Raw genomic sequence first — 15,361 nt, 5'->3', positions numbered from 1 at the left:
CTCTTGCTTTGTTACTTTTCTTCATAACTCTCATTCCTTCCATTTAGTTTTTTCTTTTCAAAATAAAAAAGTTTCAAGTACTCTGAACATTCTTGTTCCTTGTTGTCCTATTTATACATATAACGATGAAACAGGCTTTAACAAACTTATGTGAGAGTTTGATCAACGGTTGATGATAGTGTTTCGATTAACGGACATGATTAAATGAAGTTATATGTGTGAGTGTACTAGTAGTGTACTAAAGCTTACCATTGAGTAACAGAGAATGTTTGTTAATAAAAGTTGAGAGAGAAGAATAAAAGTAGTACAAAAAATGCAGAGATTAACAAACATGCAAAAGCATAGGGTGTAATATTATGGCGGCTTGTTTTATTTTCTTAGCAAATGAGCATGTTGTATGAGCTTCAAACATGTTCTTTCAGATTATTTTGTAAGAAAAAGGTCTGGAAAAGTATGGTTTTCTGATGAAATTTTTATGCTTTTGGGATCAAAAACCACATAATTTGATATTGCATATACTATTAGTTTGTTCTGGTCATTTGGTCCAATTGAATAGGTATGTGGTTATGTACATATATATATATATGTACACGCGATTTAAGCATGTTAGTCATTAAAATAAGGATTTTTAAAATAATTAATCGAGTTAAAATATACATTAGAATACTCTCACTTATTTAGACAAAAATCCTGAACCTGGTACAACAAGAGTACAAGTTCTTAGAAGTATACTAAGAACACCTATTGTAGAATTTGGTTAATGTATAACCTAGAACCCTTTCTCAAAGAGTCAAAGATAGCCCTAAAAAATTTGTTCTTACATAAAATGGCAACTGACATTGACTTTATGAGGAATAATAATTAACAAGCAAATGACAATGTTTTGTAAACGTAATATTGGAAGGAAATCAATACAGTGTAAATTAAAAGCAACTTTAAAAAGTTTAAGAAATAATTGATAATAGATAATTAAATTACTCCCTTTATTTCAAAATAATGGACATTTTCGCTTTTAATCATAGCCATAGTAAAATTAATCAACTAATCATTAATTGTACTATGGCGGAGAGAACGAAAAAGTGGAATGTTGTATAATAATGGAATATTATATGAAAAATAAATATATAATAAGGTAGTGGAGCTAAAGTTTAAAAAGAAGTGGTTTATATTTTTCAAATAAAAAAAATGCAAGTGTAATCATTATTCTAAAATGACTAAAATAGAAAATTGTAACCGTTATATTTAAACAGAGGGAGTATATTATAAGTGAATAATTAGGCTTCATCATTTATCGAAACATGAATCCAAATTCTATGCAAACTTGTGAAGTTAGAGGTGACTAGCGGACCAACTCTGGCAGGCCAAAGCCAACTCACATTTGTTCACCAGCTTAACTTGAGCCTTAACCATTCTTGTCTCAAAGGGACTGTTTTACGGAGCTATACTTTCATCCTGTCTTGAATAAACAGTTTGACTTATCCTTTAGAGGAAGAAAAAGTGATAATCTTCCAATAATTCATTGCTGGGTACAAGATGATAACAACTTCCAAATATCTACAACTCAATTGATCCAGCTCTTTCATTCAATTTTCAAGGTTTCTTCGTGTGTACCTATTTTCTGTGTTGGGGGAGGGGGGCTGTACAACCTAATATGCTGAATTTACACAATTACAGATATTGTTACATTAAATAACTCATCAGCCCCCCTTTGCTGTACAAATTTGGCAATGTCCTGCAGGAACAGACTAGCATGACTCTGGCCAATTCTAGCAGACGCAACCTCCATCTAAATGCTTGAAGTTGTATCAGATCATTCAGGGGCAGTGTTGTGTTACATATTAGGTTGATTGCAGCCATCAAGTTTCCAAGCTTGAAAAGGATGTTCTTACCACAACCTTACATGTTTGTTGTCTTGCCTGGTTATCCCAGCATCTGTCTGTCATTTGGCTATGTTGATGGACAGAAACAAAGATCATCCTGCTGGTTGTAGGTCGTGCTTTGTAGCTGAGAGACAGCTTGGAGAAGTATCATCACTTGCGGGATTCCAAATAGTTTGATACACCCTCTTTCACTGATCCAGCTAAAAATTTGAGCTCCTAAGATGCACGCTTCATCTATTTCATATGTTGCATGGATGCTCCATATATGTCAGAGCATGGTATAAGAAGATTCAATATTAGAACTTGCTAGGGCTCATACAGGAACCTGGATTCAGCTCCTGCTAATAATCACTGCAAAAAGTCCCCTACTTGTGAGCATTTGTGTTGACAACTAGACCAATTGGACCTAATCCAAAGTTCCAAACACCTCAGATGCATGAGTTATGAAAAAGGATAAAGGCAACATCTCAACTTACACAACAGTCAGGTTTTAGACATCCTAACCTTTAGGACCACCAACTATATGCAAAATCTTCTCCCTGAGCTTCTCGATTGTCTGTATTATGTACGCCATAGTTTATGATAGTGAGCATCAAAGGAAAAACAAAGAAATAAAAGTTATATGAAGCTGATGCTTACCGAGCTTGCACTCTGCTGCCATTTCTTTACTAGCCCAAAGGCATCCTTGAGATGGGAACAGTAAGGATGATTGTATTTAAGGTAATATGTCGAATTTTCAGTAGCTTCCGCTACCCACATAAGATTTACATGATCCTTAGTTCTCTTCACAAGATTGCAGAAGCCAATCTGTAACAAAATTAGAGGGGAAAAAAACATAGAAAAATTAGATCCTACACTCTACCAGAAACAATTCACAATTAGAACACTTATCTCAATTTCATTTATAAAATAATAAATAAATAATTAAAAAAATGCAGTAAGAGCATAGCAAGTTCAAAATAAAAGAACATGACAGTACTCTTTATGGAGTATAATGAAAAGAACATTGACTGGGACTCTGGGAGCATAATTGCACATCTGCTCCCACATATAATATAACAATGTGCAAATAAAAATGAAAGCAACTTGGTGGAATTTATCATCAATGTATGCCAGTTTGAATAAATAATGAGCCAAAAAATGAACATATGGCAATAAATTTACGCAACATCATAATTAATCGCTATAAAGTAATGCAAGATAAGCAGAACCTACTTTTTCATTATATGCTAATGATCAATTTACAAAGTAAGCTGACTAAACCCTCCTCCCCCATCCCATCCTGGGTACAATTGCAAAATATCAAATATGCCCACACCCTCACCATACTCCAGTGAGAAAGAGAAGAAAGCTCAATTGTTCTACACTAATTATATGTAATGAAAGTCAACCATTACATTAAATCTCAACTATAAACTACATCAGAAAGCCTTTAACCGCAGATTCTATTGAGACGAACAGCTTGAAAAGATTAGAAAATAATAAAACCTAAAATCTAAAAATTATCCCTAAAATAATTAGATTTAATTTGACCAATGGTCTAGATTTGTTCTCATATATATAAGCTCAGCCCTGAGCTTGATCAGTGAAGAAGATCTTCATTTCAACCTATCATACCACCAACTATCCCTTCTTAGCTAAACTAGTCCTCATTAAATGCAAAATTGCAGTTCAAATGTTCATACTTCCAAGTAAATGTCACTGCAAAGTGCAAACAACTTCTCTAGCTTAAATAAAATAAATAAACAAATAAATAAATAAATATATAAAAAAAAAATGGTTACTTACTATGCTGCCAACAAGGTTATAATTGACTAGAGATAAGGAATCGTCATCACCACACGGTGAACAGAAGTTAATAGCCAGCAAGGAGAATGTTGATACTTCTGTTTCGCACAAGGATCCATCAGTAACAAACACCCACTGTTTCTTTTGCTTACCAGATATATACTCAAGGCCCACATGTAAAACCAGCATGGCTGTATCAAATTCACTGTGCAGCCAAAATAATGGAAGTAAGAAAAACACATATTTCCACAACTCTCTTAAGCTTTAAGCATAATAACTCAAAAATGCTACCATGTTACAATCACCTGGACAAAGGAACCTCCCCCATTCTTGACAATGATACTGGCTTGCGAGGATTAAAGAAGGGCCTAAAGAAAAAATATAGTCAGATTAGATAAGTCTTATATACAGTTTGACAATCCAGGGAGCAGATACTTACCCAAATGATTCCTTCTCTTTAGTAGTCAAAGGCTTCCATTTGGTGCTAGAACCTCTAGCTTGTAAATATAGCGTACTTAGATCAGAATGCGATGGTATAAGACCTGAAATAGCATAAGCCTGCCCCTCTACGAGCTCTAGCTTCTGACAAGTGCAAATACCATTTCAAATTGAGAACAGATACTCAGACAAGTTCAATTTGTCAAGTCAAGATGGTGTATGAGGGAAGAAGTTACATCTAAGTTTGGAAGCATGCAACAAAAGAAGATTTCTCTTAATCTGTACCAACCTGCTGTTCGGTAGGATTCCAAATTGTAATTAATCCCTCTCTTTGAACTTCACCTTTGTATTGTCCTCTACTTTTTAATCCAACAACCCTAACTCGCATAAATGGGGTGACGTCTCTAGCACTTAATCCAGCGTCTTCAAGTGCTTTCTCAATCAACCTCTGCAAGTCACCCTGCCTTGTCTCCTGCAGTAAGGAAGTATATTAGCTTTATATAAAATTTGGAATCTCATCAAAGCATGAGAGCAGGAACACACATCAATGGTTGCTCGATATTTGGAGAATGATGCTAGCTGCTCAGAACTCATTTCTGCCATCAATAGTTCTGGTTCAGCAGCACTCTCAAGCATCTTCATGATCTTTGCTCCTTCATTGTCATAGTCATCCTCTGTACAAGAACCAACCAAACCTCTCTGAAAGTCTGATGTAAGTCCTTCTATAATGTTAGAGCGCCTGCACAACAAAAAAGCGTGGAACGTTTAGTGTGAAACGTCTCCTAAATTTTTCAGCATACTTTTGGGCAAGTGATATTCAGAGCCAATGTACATTGAATCTTATGGTTCCATTAAGAATGGATAAAGTGATCAAACAGAAAACAGAGCCAATGTACATAGGTTCCATTAGAGCTAATGTACATACTTCAGGTTTTTTTTTTTTTTTTTTTTTTTGTTGTTGTTGTTGTTGTTGTTGTGTGTGTGTGTGTGTTTGGGAGGGGGGGGGGGGCATCCACAATACTTCTGAAAATAATGTCCCTACTAGTCTGAGCTTCTTACACTATGTTTGGGTACAATAGTGAAGGGAAAGGGAGGGGAAGGAAAAAGAGGGAAGGGAAAGGGAGGGGATGGGAGGGAGAAGGTGGCTTTTCATCTTCCTTCCAAATCTCTCCAATAATGGAGGGATTTAGTTTAGAAAAAGGTAGAAGGAAAATGGATCCTTCCAATTCCCTCCCATTCCCTCCTAATATTAGATATCCAAATTTCCCCCAAACAAAGGATGATGTATCCCTCCTTTTCTTTTCTCTTCCTTTCCCTCCATTTCTCTCTATCCAAACATTGCCTAAGGGATCAGGTTGCAATCTTCTTCAACCATGCCAAGTGCCACTGGTGAGACAGCACCCAGGTGGTTGCTGCAGTTAATATGCAAACTAAAATCATCAATTGAAATAACTTTGAGCTTTATTGAATCAGTCAACCAAACTCATCATTAATGTCAAATAACACTCATCACATCACATTGGTTTGAATTGGAAGAACTTAATCTTTTGGCGGACTTGTTCACTTTAAAGACAATTTTGCAGCAATTGTTCATATGAACCTTATAACAAAGCTTACATGAGAAAGGATAAAAAATTATTTTAAAGAAAACTCGAGAAGAATTTTCCACTTGAATATAATTATTAAAGACAAGTTCAACAGTACATGTGATCAGGCTTTTTTCATAGTTAAGCATATGTCAACACAACTACTCCACCATGATTCAATAGTATTACTTGGATCTAAACAAAATTGTTCACCAAAAATGCCAAATAAATGGCAACACAACTATTCCACCGTGATTACAAATAATCATCGATTTAAAAGGTAAACAACTAGCCATTCACCAACAATGACAGTGGATAGTATTCCACCATGATGTATTAAAGTGATCATTGGTTCAAAAAATGAGAAACAATCACACATCTAACCAACAATAGCAGGGCAAACCTCACCTCCGGTTGTAAAGCTGAGTTAGTGAAGCCTCCAACTTTTCTGACCTCACAATATAGCCTCCACTCTTTAACCTGTAGAAGACACAATTGGTTTACATTATATCATCAAAAGTAGAACATTGTTCAAATGTGCATCAGCATCGGAAGTCTACCTTTCCCTGTAAAGGACAGGGTACATCCTAGTAACTCCAACTAGGGTCCTAGGGATTAGACCTCCATTATCCTTGATGCATCTGAATGCCAATGGTGCACACATTCCTCTACCTTCAAATTCAATGTACCAGGTAAAGACAGCCAAGACAATGAGACTACCATCAAGTCACAATCAAAATGTTTAGAAAGAAGAGAAGTAAATTAGTTAATGATACTCACATAATCCTAAGCGTTCATGCCAGCTAGCTCTGTACGTTCCATTAATGTGCAGCATTAAACTAATTAATGGTGATGCCTGAGAAAAAAGAACAGGTCTGAGGAAACCCATAGAATAACCCAAATGGATGTAGACAATTGGTTATACTACTCAGCTACTTTGAAGTCTTCAAGAAAGCCAAAAAGGCAAAGCAAACCTTGAGCGGAGAAACAGGTCCGTTCCAGCCAATTAAACCAGCTCCACATATCTACAGGACAAATAATCATTAAGAAACTGTGTTCTCAAGCAATATCCTTAGAAAGCCATGGAGTGCATTAAACAGAAATGCTATACCCGTAGTTTTTGTCCCACAAATAACTTCCCCGCATCAAGTTGCTTTGACAGCACAAGATCTAACTGGGCACATACTGAGTACCACCCATCAGTAAGTTCTATTCTAGAATTGCTACTCTTATCTGCCATACTTGTACTTGGATCCTCAATCTCAGAGACACATAACACCAGCATGGAAGAAGGTGATGCATCTCCTTCTAGAATTCTTTTGATTGCAGAACGCTGACCATGGTTAACTTCACGTTCATATCTGCAAAAGTGCATTAAAAAATGTCTTCAAGCACTTATTTCAATGAAAAAAAAAATAACATAACATAATTATCATTTACCTATACTTTAATTCCTCAAGCACATCAGAAATAGTTAAAAATTTCTTCATAGATTTAGATGAATAACACCTCTCATAGCTTGCAAGTTTCCACACAATCCACTTGAAGTGATTTGTGACCCACCTACAAGATAAACAATAAAATTAGCTTCAAGGACTAAAAGTTATAAGAAGCAAAACAACCTTCACTGTTGAAGAATCAAAAAGATTAAAACTGAATCTCAACTGCCCCATATTATTAGGAATGAAATAAATATGCATGGTAAAATTGTGGTCTATCTCATAGTGTTCCAACTCTTGCTAGACAATTCTGCAAGTGGATGAGGGGGGCCCAAGTCAGGTCTAATATATTATTGTTCCGCAGGTTTCCAGCCAAATTAATCTAACTTCATGTTAACTTTCACAAAAACTGCTTATAATGTACCACATGGGTCTTTTCCAGTGTCTGGTATATATCAGGTAAACAGAGCACACATCAAAACTAGCTTAAGCTCAAGCAGTTCATAAAATTTTAAATTCATTCTGCTATCTAAGTCAGAAGGTAAGATTTCTAAGACTAAAAAAACTTAACTTCTTCCTAATACAACTAGTCTGGGTCTAGATAGGGGAGAAGAGGGGAATGTTAGAATAGTTTACTCTTTTGATGCATGTTGCACAGAAGCTCCAGACTGAACCAACAGATGGTAGAAATTTTCAACACCAAACCGCTGGGATCCATCAACAAATGTGTATTTCTCTGACGTTCGAGGGGTTATCTGCCGCACTTCCTCTGGAATATGGTCCAGCTACATTCATTAAGGTTCAGTGGAAATTTCAGGTACAACAAACGGAAGTGCTAACAGTAAAATGATCGATTATAATTCCATTACATACCAATTCTGGATAGGTCGGAGGCTTTTCAAAAAATTCCTTGACATACAATCTTGAATTCTGAAAGGGGTAACGGGTACAAACTCTTTTTCGACAATTTGAAGCCTCGGATTCCCTGCTGGACAATCCTAAATCACAAACAGCTTGTTAAGTAGGAATGGGTACTGAATCTTTGTCAAATCCATTAAATGATTTCATAACTCACCATCAGGGATGGAAGAAAGGTTGCTATTCAGAGGAGTGATGAACTTTGAATTTCTTGGCATTTTGAATGGAGAAACAGAACTTCTTTTCCCAAGTCTCTTCAGCTCAGTGGTTGTTCCTTTTTTAATTGCAGAGACTTTAGAGTCAATGCCTATAGTGTTTGATATATCAGATAGTGGCACCCCGGATGACTTTGAGAATCTATGGAATCCTGGACCAGCACCATTGGCCATGGAGGGCTGCAGAACTGGATCAGGTACATTAGACTTTCCTTGCAAACTATTTGTCGGGCACGATAGTTTACCATTTGATTTGCAGTTACTTTCCTCAGCATCGAATTTCCTCATTAAATTGGTCCCTGAGATCAAGTTCTCTGATTTGGTTTCTAACAATGGCTTCATAGTAGAAGATGATTTCATTGGAGATACAAAGATCTTTGGATTTTGTTCAGATTTATGAGAGTAATCAGTCTTATTTTCCTTATTAAAGAAGCTCCCATCAGAATCTCCAGCCTTGATAAACGAAAACATGGAAGCACCTACATCTCCCTCATGTGAAGGACTGTCCATCTCTGGATCGCTAAGAAGGTTTCGCGCTCGCTGCAAGGCATCCCTAGAAACTGATATGAATCTGCCACCAGCAGTATTGAACTTAATTGCGGGCGGTTTGCAGATAGAATCAGACATCTCTGGTCGTATAAGTTTAGCAAAATCCTCATCACCAAACTCAGCTCCAGACGAATCACTCTTCAAATGAAACGGAGACTTTGAGAAGTGCATATCCTTATTGGCTCCCATACTGCTGATCCCAAACTTCCTCTTCCCTGAAGATGAATGTTTTTCAAATGCAGACGTGTCCACACCACGAAATTTCTTCTTTGCAGGCTCAGACCCTTGGGTAGAGAAATCATCATTACTTTCTTCGACACTCAACAATGCTCTAGCTCTAAGAAGCCCACTAGAAGATACATTAACTTTCTTCCCAGAGCCCGTTTGAAACATAGAATTAGGAGTACTGAACCCATTTCCCTTAAAACATGGTTGCTCTGAAAAAGCAATTGAATAAAAACTTTATTAAGCATAACATGCACAATTCTAGTTTTCCAATCCCCGAGGTGTTCACATTCCAATTATGGAGTATTTCTAACCAGTTCCTATAAAATGCATTATTGCATAGTGCTTAGTTTAGGATGTACACTAACATCAACTTATTCAAAATAATTTCACACAGCCAAAAGATAACGTTAACAAACAACGAAATGGTAATCAGCAAGAGTTCAGCACTGTCTCGAACACCTCAAAATAAATTATAGCTGAAAATTCAGCTACAAATATATCAAAGCACAGTAAAAACTAAACCAGCAAAACCTATCACAAATCAAATTCCCCAAATTTCAATCACATCAATTCCAGCTGAGCACGCATAATTGAAAAAAACCTAATACAATTAAAAATCAAAATATCAAACATAAACCTAAGAAATAAATCAAAATTCTACAAAACAAAAAGTGTTGAAACCCTAACCTGTATCAAAATTATCGATAAAATCATCACCAAGAACAGAAGAAGCTTTCGCAATCGACGATTTCTTCAAAACAACAGAACTCCCGGATCCAGTTCGAAACATCGGAATATCATCATCAACAACATTTCGATTGTCACAATCCTCCAAAATCTTCGAACATCCTGCACAATTTCACCATCATTTATCAAAATCAAATCAATTATCACTGAAAACCTCCATTAAAGGAGAGAGAAAGGAATACCTTGAAGCAGAACATCGTGGAAGGAAGGAAGAGAAGGCGGAGGAGTAGAGCAATGGTGGTTGGTTTGCTGGTGGGAGGGTTGATGTGATGGAGAAACTTCCCACCGGAAATTGTCTCCGGCATCGGAAAATATCTGCCAAGTCGACATTACACGGCGTCGACGGCGAGAATTCGTCAATTTTCCGGCGAGTTTTGGGGTTTAGGGCTTTTTCAACTTTTGGGTAATTGAAATATGAAATGTGTAGTGAGCAATGTGTGTTAGCGGAAACTTTTTTCACAAGGCGGGAACTTTGAAGTTCTTTTGGCTTTGTTTGTTTGACAAGTGAGGCGGTGAAACAACAAACCACTAAGGATTTGCCGATTGGACTAATGAGCCCTCCCTCCGCATTTAGGATAACTAGAGGAGTGCAATTAGGCGTATAGTTGTTATTTGTCTGGGATGCACATAGGAGGGTTAATTGGTAAATTCACTTAATTTTCGTGATTTTTTATTGCTATAGTGGTATTTTTAATGTACTACTATATTTATAATGGTATTTTTAATGTATTATTATCCTATTTTTCATACTATTAGAGTATAAGTTATTTTAGTAGTATTATTTATAGCCATTATAGGTAACAGTGGTGCTATATTTGTACCACTAGAAAAAAAAATAATTAAGCGCTATTTTGTCTTATAGCTGCTATTTACTTGCCATGTAAATAGCAGCTATGCGTCAATACTTAACCTAACTAAAGTGTATCCCGTGCTAACGCACAGTAAATATGTAGCATGTAGAAGTTATAATAAACAATAGGAAAAGTGGAAGTTTTTTTTTTTTTTTTGAACGGGAAGTAATAATATCATAAAAGTGGAGGTTATTTAATTGGATGTTGTAAACCAAAAAAAAAAATATGCATGAGGATTTGAGGATGAGGTTTTTGGAGAGTTGTGGTTAAATAAGTGTGCAATTATATAAAAAAAATTATAATTATATGCGTTTAAAACAAGTAAGGCAACTTACGCGTGCGATGCAACCATATTTGGAAGTTCTTTCGTTTTGGTCTTAAATCATAAATTTAGTTGTTGATATGTAAATAACTATGTTAGGGGTATAAATGTCCAAACAACTAACATTAATGAGAACAAATAAGTAAATAAACATTTTAGGGTATAATTGTCCAAATGCTATTTAAGTATTTATTAAAAAAAATTGTACATATTAATAAGGGTAACATGTAAATACACATTTTTAAAAGGTATAATTGGCATTGCACTATTCATATGAGTAAACTTATAGTTCCTCCTTTTTTTTATAGTTGCAACTAGGGGTACTAATCAAGCAAGTCGATCACGAGCAGAGGGTTGCTCGACTCGTGCTCGTTAATTTTCGAGTCGAGTCAAGTCGATCACGAGTTACTCGTTTAAAAGTTTAGGTCTCTTGAATTTCAAATATTTTATTATCCTTATATAAATTTTTCCTACTTAAGTTTATTATTTTAAATTTATTAAGTGTCAAGGTAAATTTTTGTTTTTAAAGACAAAAGAATAGAAAATTATTGAATTTCTTGTACACTTATCAAGTTTCGAGCTCATTCGAGCGAGCATGAGCAAACTCGAGTCAAGTTTTGACCAAGCGTTGACCGAGTCGAGTTCGAGCTACTTGCGAGTTGCTTTTGTCAATTCACGGTATTTAAAAAAAGTTTACCTCACATGATATAATACACTGAGGTTAATAGGTTGTTAGAAATATAATCAAGTGAGTCATGAGTTTTAAATAAAGGTAATAGTACAGTTTTCACCATTAAAACCTTTCTTGATAATGTGTAATGTGACATTTTCATTTTAGAAAAGTAATGCAAGTACCTTTTATAAGGTATGGAAATAACATGTTCTTCAAAAATGTCTGGTAATGTTATATTTTTTAAATTTTCTCAATGGTAAATTGTAAAAAATCTTATTATCTTTGATAAACTCTAATTAGCTACATACATTAATTAAATGGTGACACTAATGATGATTATGTGTAATTATAAGGCTAACTCTAGTTAACTAAAGGCTTAACTTAATGACTAATTTAACCCTATTTTATTCCCAAATCTGGCTTTCCCTCCAAAAGGTATTTCCCTTTTTTCCTCCTAATCGATTTCCCCCTTTATATAAACCCTAATTTTCAATATTTCCCCCAATTTTCTCTCCTCTCTATTCCTGTCTTCTCTAATTTGCAATGAAAAATTCGCACGCATCTTCCTTTATGAAGCCTATCACCATGGATGATAAGATAGCTTGGGTTAAGCATGTGTGTTGCAATTGTGTTCCCACCACATAGTTACGTTGAAGATATCAGAGACCACACAAAACATATCTAACTTCAATTCTCACTAACAATGGTATATATCTTCAAAAGATCGAACTTTGATTCCAAATGAACAATCGCCGAGAAAATTTTACCTCAAAAACTAGCGCGCAAAACGTCACACAATTTACCCACACTTTTCACCAAAATTCCCTCGAAATTTGTCTTTGCGATTGACAATACACCTTTAAACAAATACCCAAATTAAAGCCTAGAAAAAACTAGCCCTAATTTATTTGCATAACAATTGAAACGAAATTCTCAATTTCTCCTTGAAATTCGAAAGTAGAAGATGAAGAAGGTAAATGGTTTAAATCCTTCATTAGTGTTAATTCATTAGACATAGTTAGTTGAAAGCAATCAGTGACGGTAGTTTAGGAATTTTAGCGGTTTTCAACTTTTGTATAAATTTTTTTTAACCATGGTTAACCATTAACTATAATGCCTTAATGCATCATTTATGTCACCATTTGATTAATGTAGCTAATTAGAGTTTACCAATAACAATAATAATAACTAGTGAGTATTTCAGGCGTTGCCCCGGGTTACTACTGTTGTAGACGTGCAATCAATCAATTTTTTTAAGGGTTTTTCAAAAATGTAATTGTCATTGTCAAACCAAAATTGAGTTATTTTTTGAGTATTTTTTTTTCATTGAACCTTGTGGTTTGCACTTATATAAATTTTTTTTACGTATTAACAACATTCTTGATAATTGGCTTAGATGGTGAAATTGTTATCTTTCTTATAAGAGGTTGAGGGTTCAATTCTCCTATCCTTACATTTTTATATTTAGTAATGTTAGTTGATGATTGGGTGATGTGGCATTGTTTGAGTGATGATGTGGCGTCATGCGATGTTGGGAAGATGATGTGGCGCAACAAAAAAGGGATTACGTGGCACATCAACCTTTTAACACCTTTTAATATATTGTATAGATTTTTCTTACCACTAAAAAAATTATAAAAAATAAATAAATAAATTGAGTAGGCAAAATTTTGGAAAAAGAAAGTGTGAATAGGCATAACTATATAATGATTAATGAAACTAGCTTTAGTTCCGTGCATTGATAGATTGTAATCTTTTGTGAATTGGAAAAAAAACTTTCTACTAATGTATTAATTTTGTAATCTAGTCACTCATTCGTGACATTAGTGATGTTTTTTTAACAATTCTTTAACTATAGTTTGGTAATTTATTATCTTAACAATTAAAACAATATTCTTACAACTTAATTATTTTATTAATAATAATAAAAAAAAAAATCCCTCCCCACCAGCCTACCCTCCCTCTACTACCTTTGCCAATAGTCGGTTGCTCCCACCCCTACGTTGGCGCTCATTCCCTCTTTATTCGGTTAATTTTAGTATATAAGGATCGCAAAAAATCAAAAAGGATTTCTTAGGCTTCATTCTGATGGGAATCTTTGTTAGGTATATAAGAGAAAACATCAATTGAATTTTATTTTATACTCAGATGAAATTTTCTATTTTCTCCCATCAAATATGTGAAATCGATTACTTCAAGGGCCCTAAAATCAAATTCAATTGAATAAAAATATAATATATGTTTTTAAGAATACAATATCCCTTATAATTCAATGTAAGCTAAGTAATGTGAAATTTCTGGGTAATTTCTGAGAGTTTAATCGGGGAAGGGTGATGGGTAGGGAAAAGGGAAGAGGATAATGAGGTGTTGCTTGTGTGGGGGGATAGAGAAGGGGTTGGGGGTCGCCAACGTGGGATGTGGCACCGAGGAGGATGGATGTTTGCAGGGGTGGTAGCTATATCTTACTCTTGGAACCCTCACTAGTACCTTCTTTTCGTTTAGTATTCACATGTATACACATTAAACACAGACACAAATAGTTGTCAATCCTATTTTATGTGTTTGAGGTTCATTGCCTCTACATCTAATTGAATTGTTAATTAGAGTTATATTTCATAAAATATATTATATATGCTACATAGTTATATATGCTATCAACTCTATTCACAAATTATAAAATATTGTTTACTTGTCGTAGTTTACGCACATTTGGAAAATTACATTTTGTTTGGGTTTTAACAATACTACAATTTGCAACAGGTACAATTTTGAAAATTGTGAAAGTAAACCACATTGCAAATAAAGTTTCAAAAAATACCATGAGTTGTTTGTAATCATCTCACTCCTTTCGTTTTTTTACATAGTGATAAAAATATTCTAGAATGAAAAACTAGAGAGAAGTGAGTGCTTCTGAGCACATTTGACCTAATATGAGTCTCCATGTCCTAATAAATGATACACTCTTAGAGTTATTTATAACCATTTGGGATTAGTGTTTCCTTTTGCTAAACCTAAAATACTATGATATGAATGGAATATTATTGAGATCGTTCCAAGTATACAATAAAGATTAATTCCTAGATTTTGGCCATTAAGATAGTTTAAGAGGACAAAAACCTAAAGATATTGGGCCTTTTGTATTTGAGCATATTATGCAAAGTAGGTGTGAAACGTGTCATTATTTTTTTCACTTACTAGATGAAAGCCTGTGCATTGGACGATTTTTCTACATATAAATTCCGTAAAAGGATAATTTTATTAATTAAACCATATAATATTTTGATTAATTACATTTAAGTGAAAATATGTTATGTTTCGGGGTTTTCTGTGTCCATCGGGAGAGTTACAACACCAAGACTGGATTCCGGACGCCTGTACCTGCAAAACAATGGAGACTCCGGTTGGGTGGAGTTCCGACTCCGATGATCAAGTTAGAACGTGTTCGGAAGATGTAATTAGTGCTGAAAGAAAGGTGGGATCCTCTCGGATTCCGAGATCAGGTATATTCTCGGTGGTGAGAATTAATTATTTGCAATCATTGACTTCTCTGGTTTTTTTGTGAATAATGAAGGTGTGTTTCCTAGGGGGAGAACATCCCTCTATTTTTAGAGTCTTGGGATTCGTGCCACCATCCTAGGTTACAGAAACCTAGGAATGTTGGGCTGCGCCGTTGTACGACCTTTCTCAGAAATTGGGCCTTAATGCCGTCATTTTCCCAATGATTGGA

At 35.0% G+C, this 15,361-nt stretch overlaps 1 protein-coding gene across 2 annotated transcripts; it reads right to left on the bottom strand.

Moving 5' to 3' along the window:
* Positions 1-1,136: 1,136 nt before the first annotated feature.
* On the bottom strand, positions 1,137-10,266 carry LOC110733881 (protein BREAST CANCER SUSCEPTIBILITY 2 homolog B-like). 2 transcript variants are annotated; one of them, XM_021913958.1, is made up of 19 exons: positions 9,971-10,266; positions 9,729-9,890; positions 8,207-9,250; positions 8,005-8,129; positions 7,768-7,916; positions 7,133-7,255; positions 6,804-7,053; positions 6,667-6,717; positions 6,473-6,548; positions 6,253-6,364; positions 6,101-6,172; positions 4,650-4,845; positions 4,396-4,578; positions 4,108-4,250; positions 3,974-4,036; positions 3,669-3,873; positions 2,520-2,687; positions 2,357-2,436; positions 1,137-2,231 (listed from the first exon to the last, which is right to left on the bottom strand). In XM_021913958.1, exons 1-18 carry the CDS (start codon positions 10,116-10,118, stop codon positions 2,380-2,382), a joined length of 3,327 nt encoding a protein of 1,108 aa, XP_021769650.1. In that variant the 5' UTR covers positions 10,119-10,266; the 3' UTR covers positions 1,137-2,231; positions 2,357-2,379. The 2 variants fall into 2 exon arrangements, with proteins under 2 accessions (XP_021769650.1, XP_021769649.1); XM_021913957.1 differs by having other exon boundaries at positions 2,385-2,436.
* Between the last annotated feature and the right edge of the window lie 5,095 nt (positions 10,267-15,361).

This window comes from Chenopodium quinoa, unplaced genomic scaffold, assembly GCF_001683475.1.
Source record: "Chenopodium quinoa cultivar QQ74 unplaced genomic scaffold, ASM168347v1, whole genome shotgun sequence".
Classification (NCBI taxonomy): Eukaryota; Viridiplantae; Streptophyta; class Magnoliopsida; order Caryophyllales; family Amaranthaceae; genus Chenopodium; species Chenopodium quinoa.
This window is presented reverse-complemented; position numbering and strand designations above follow the sequence as displayed.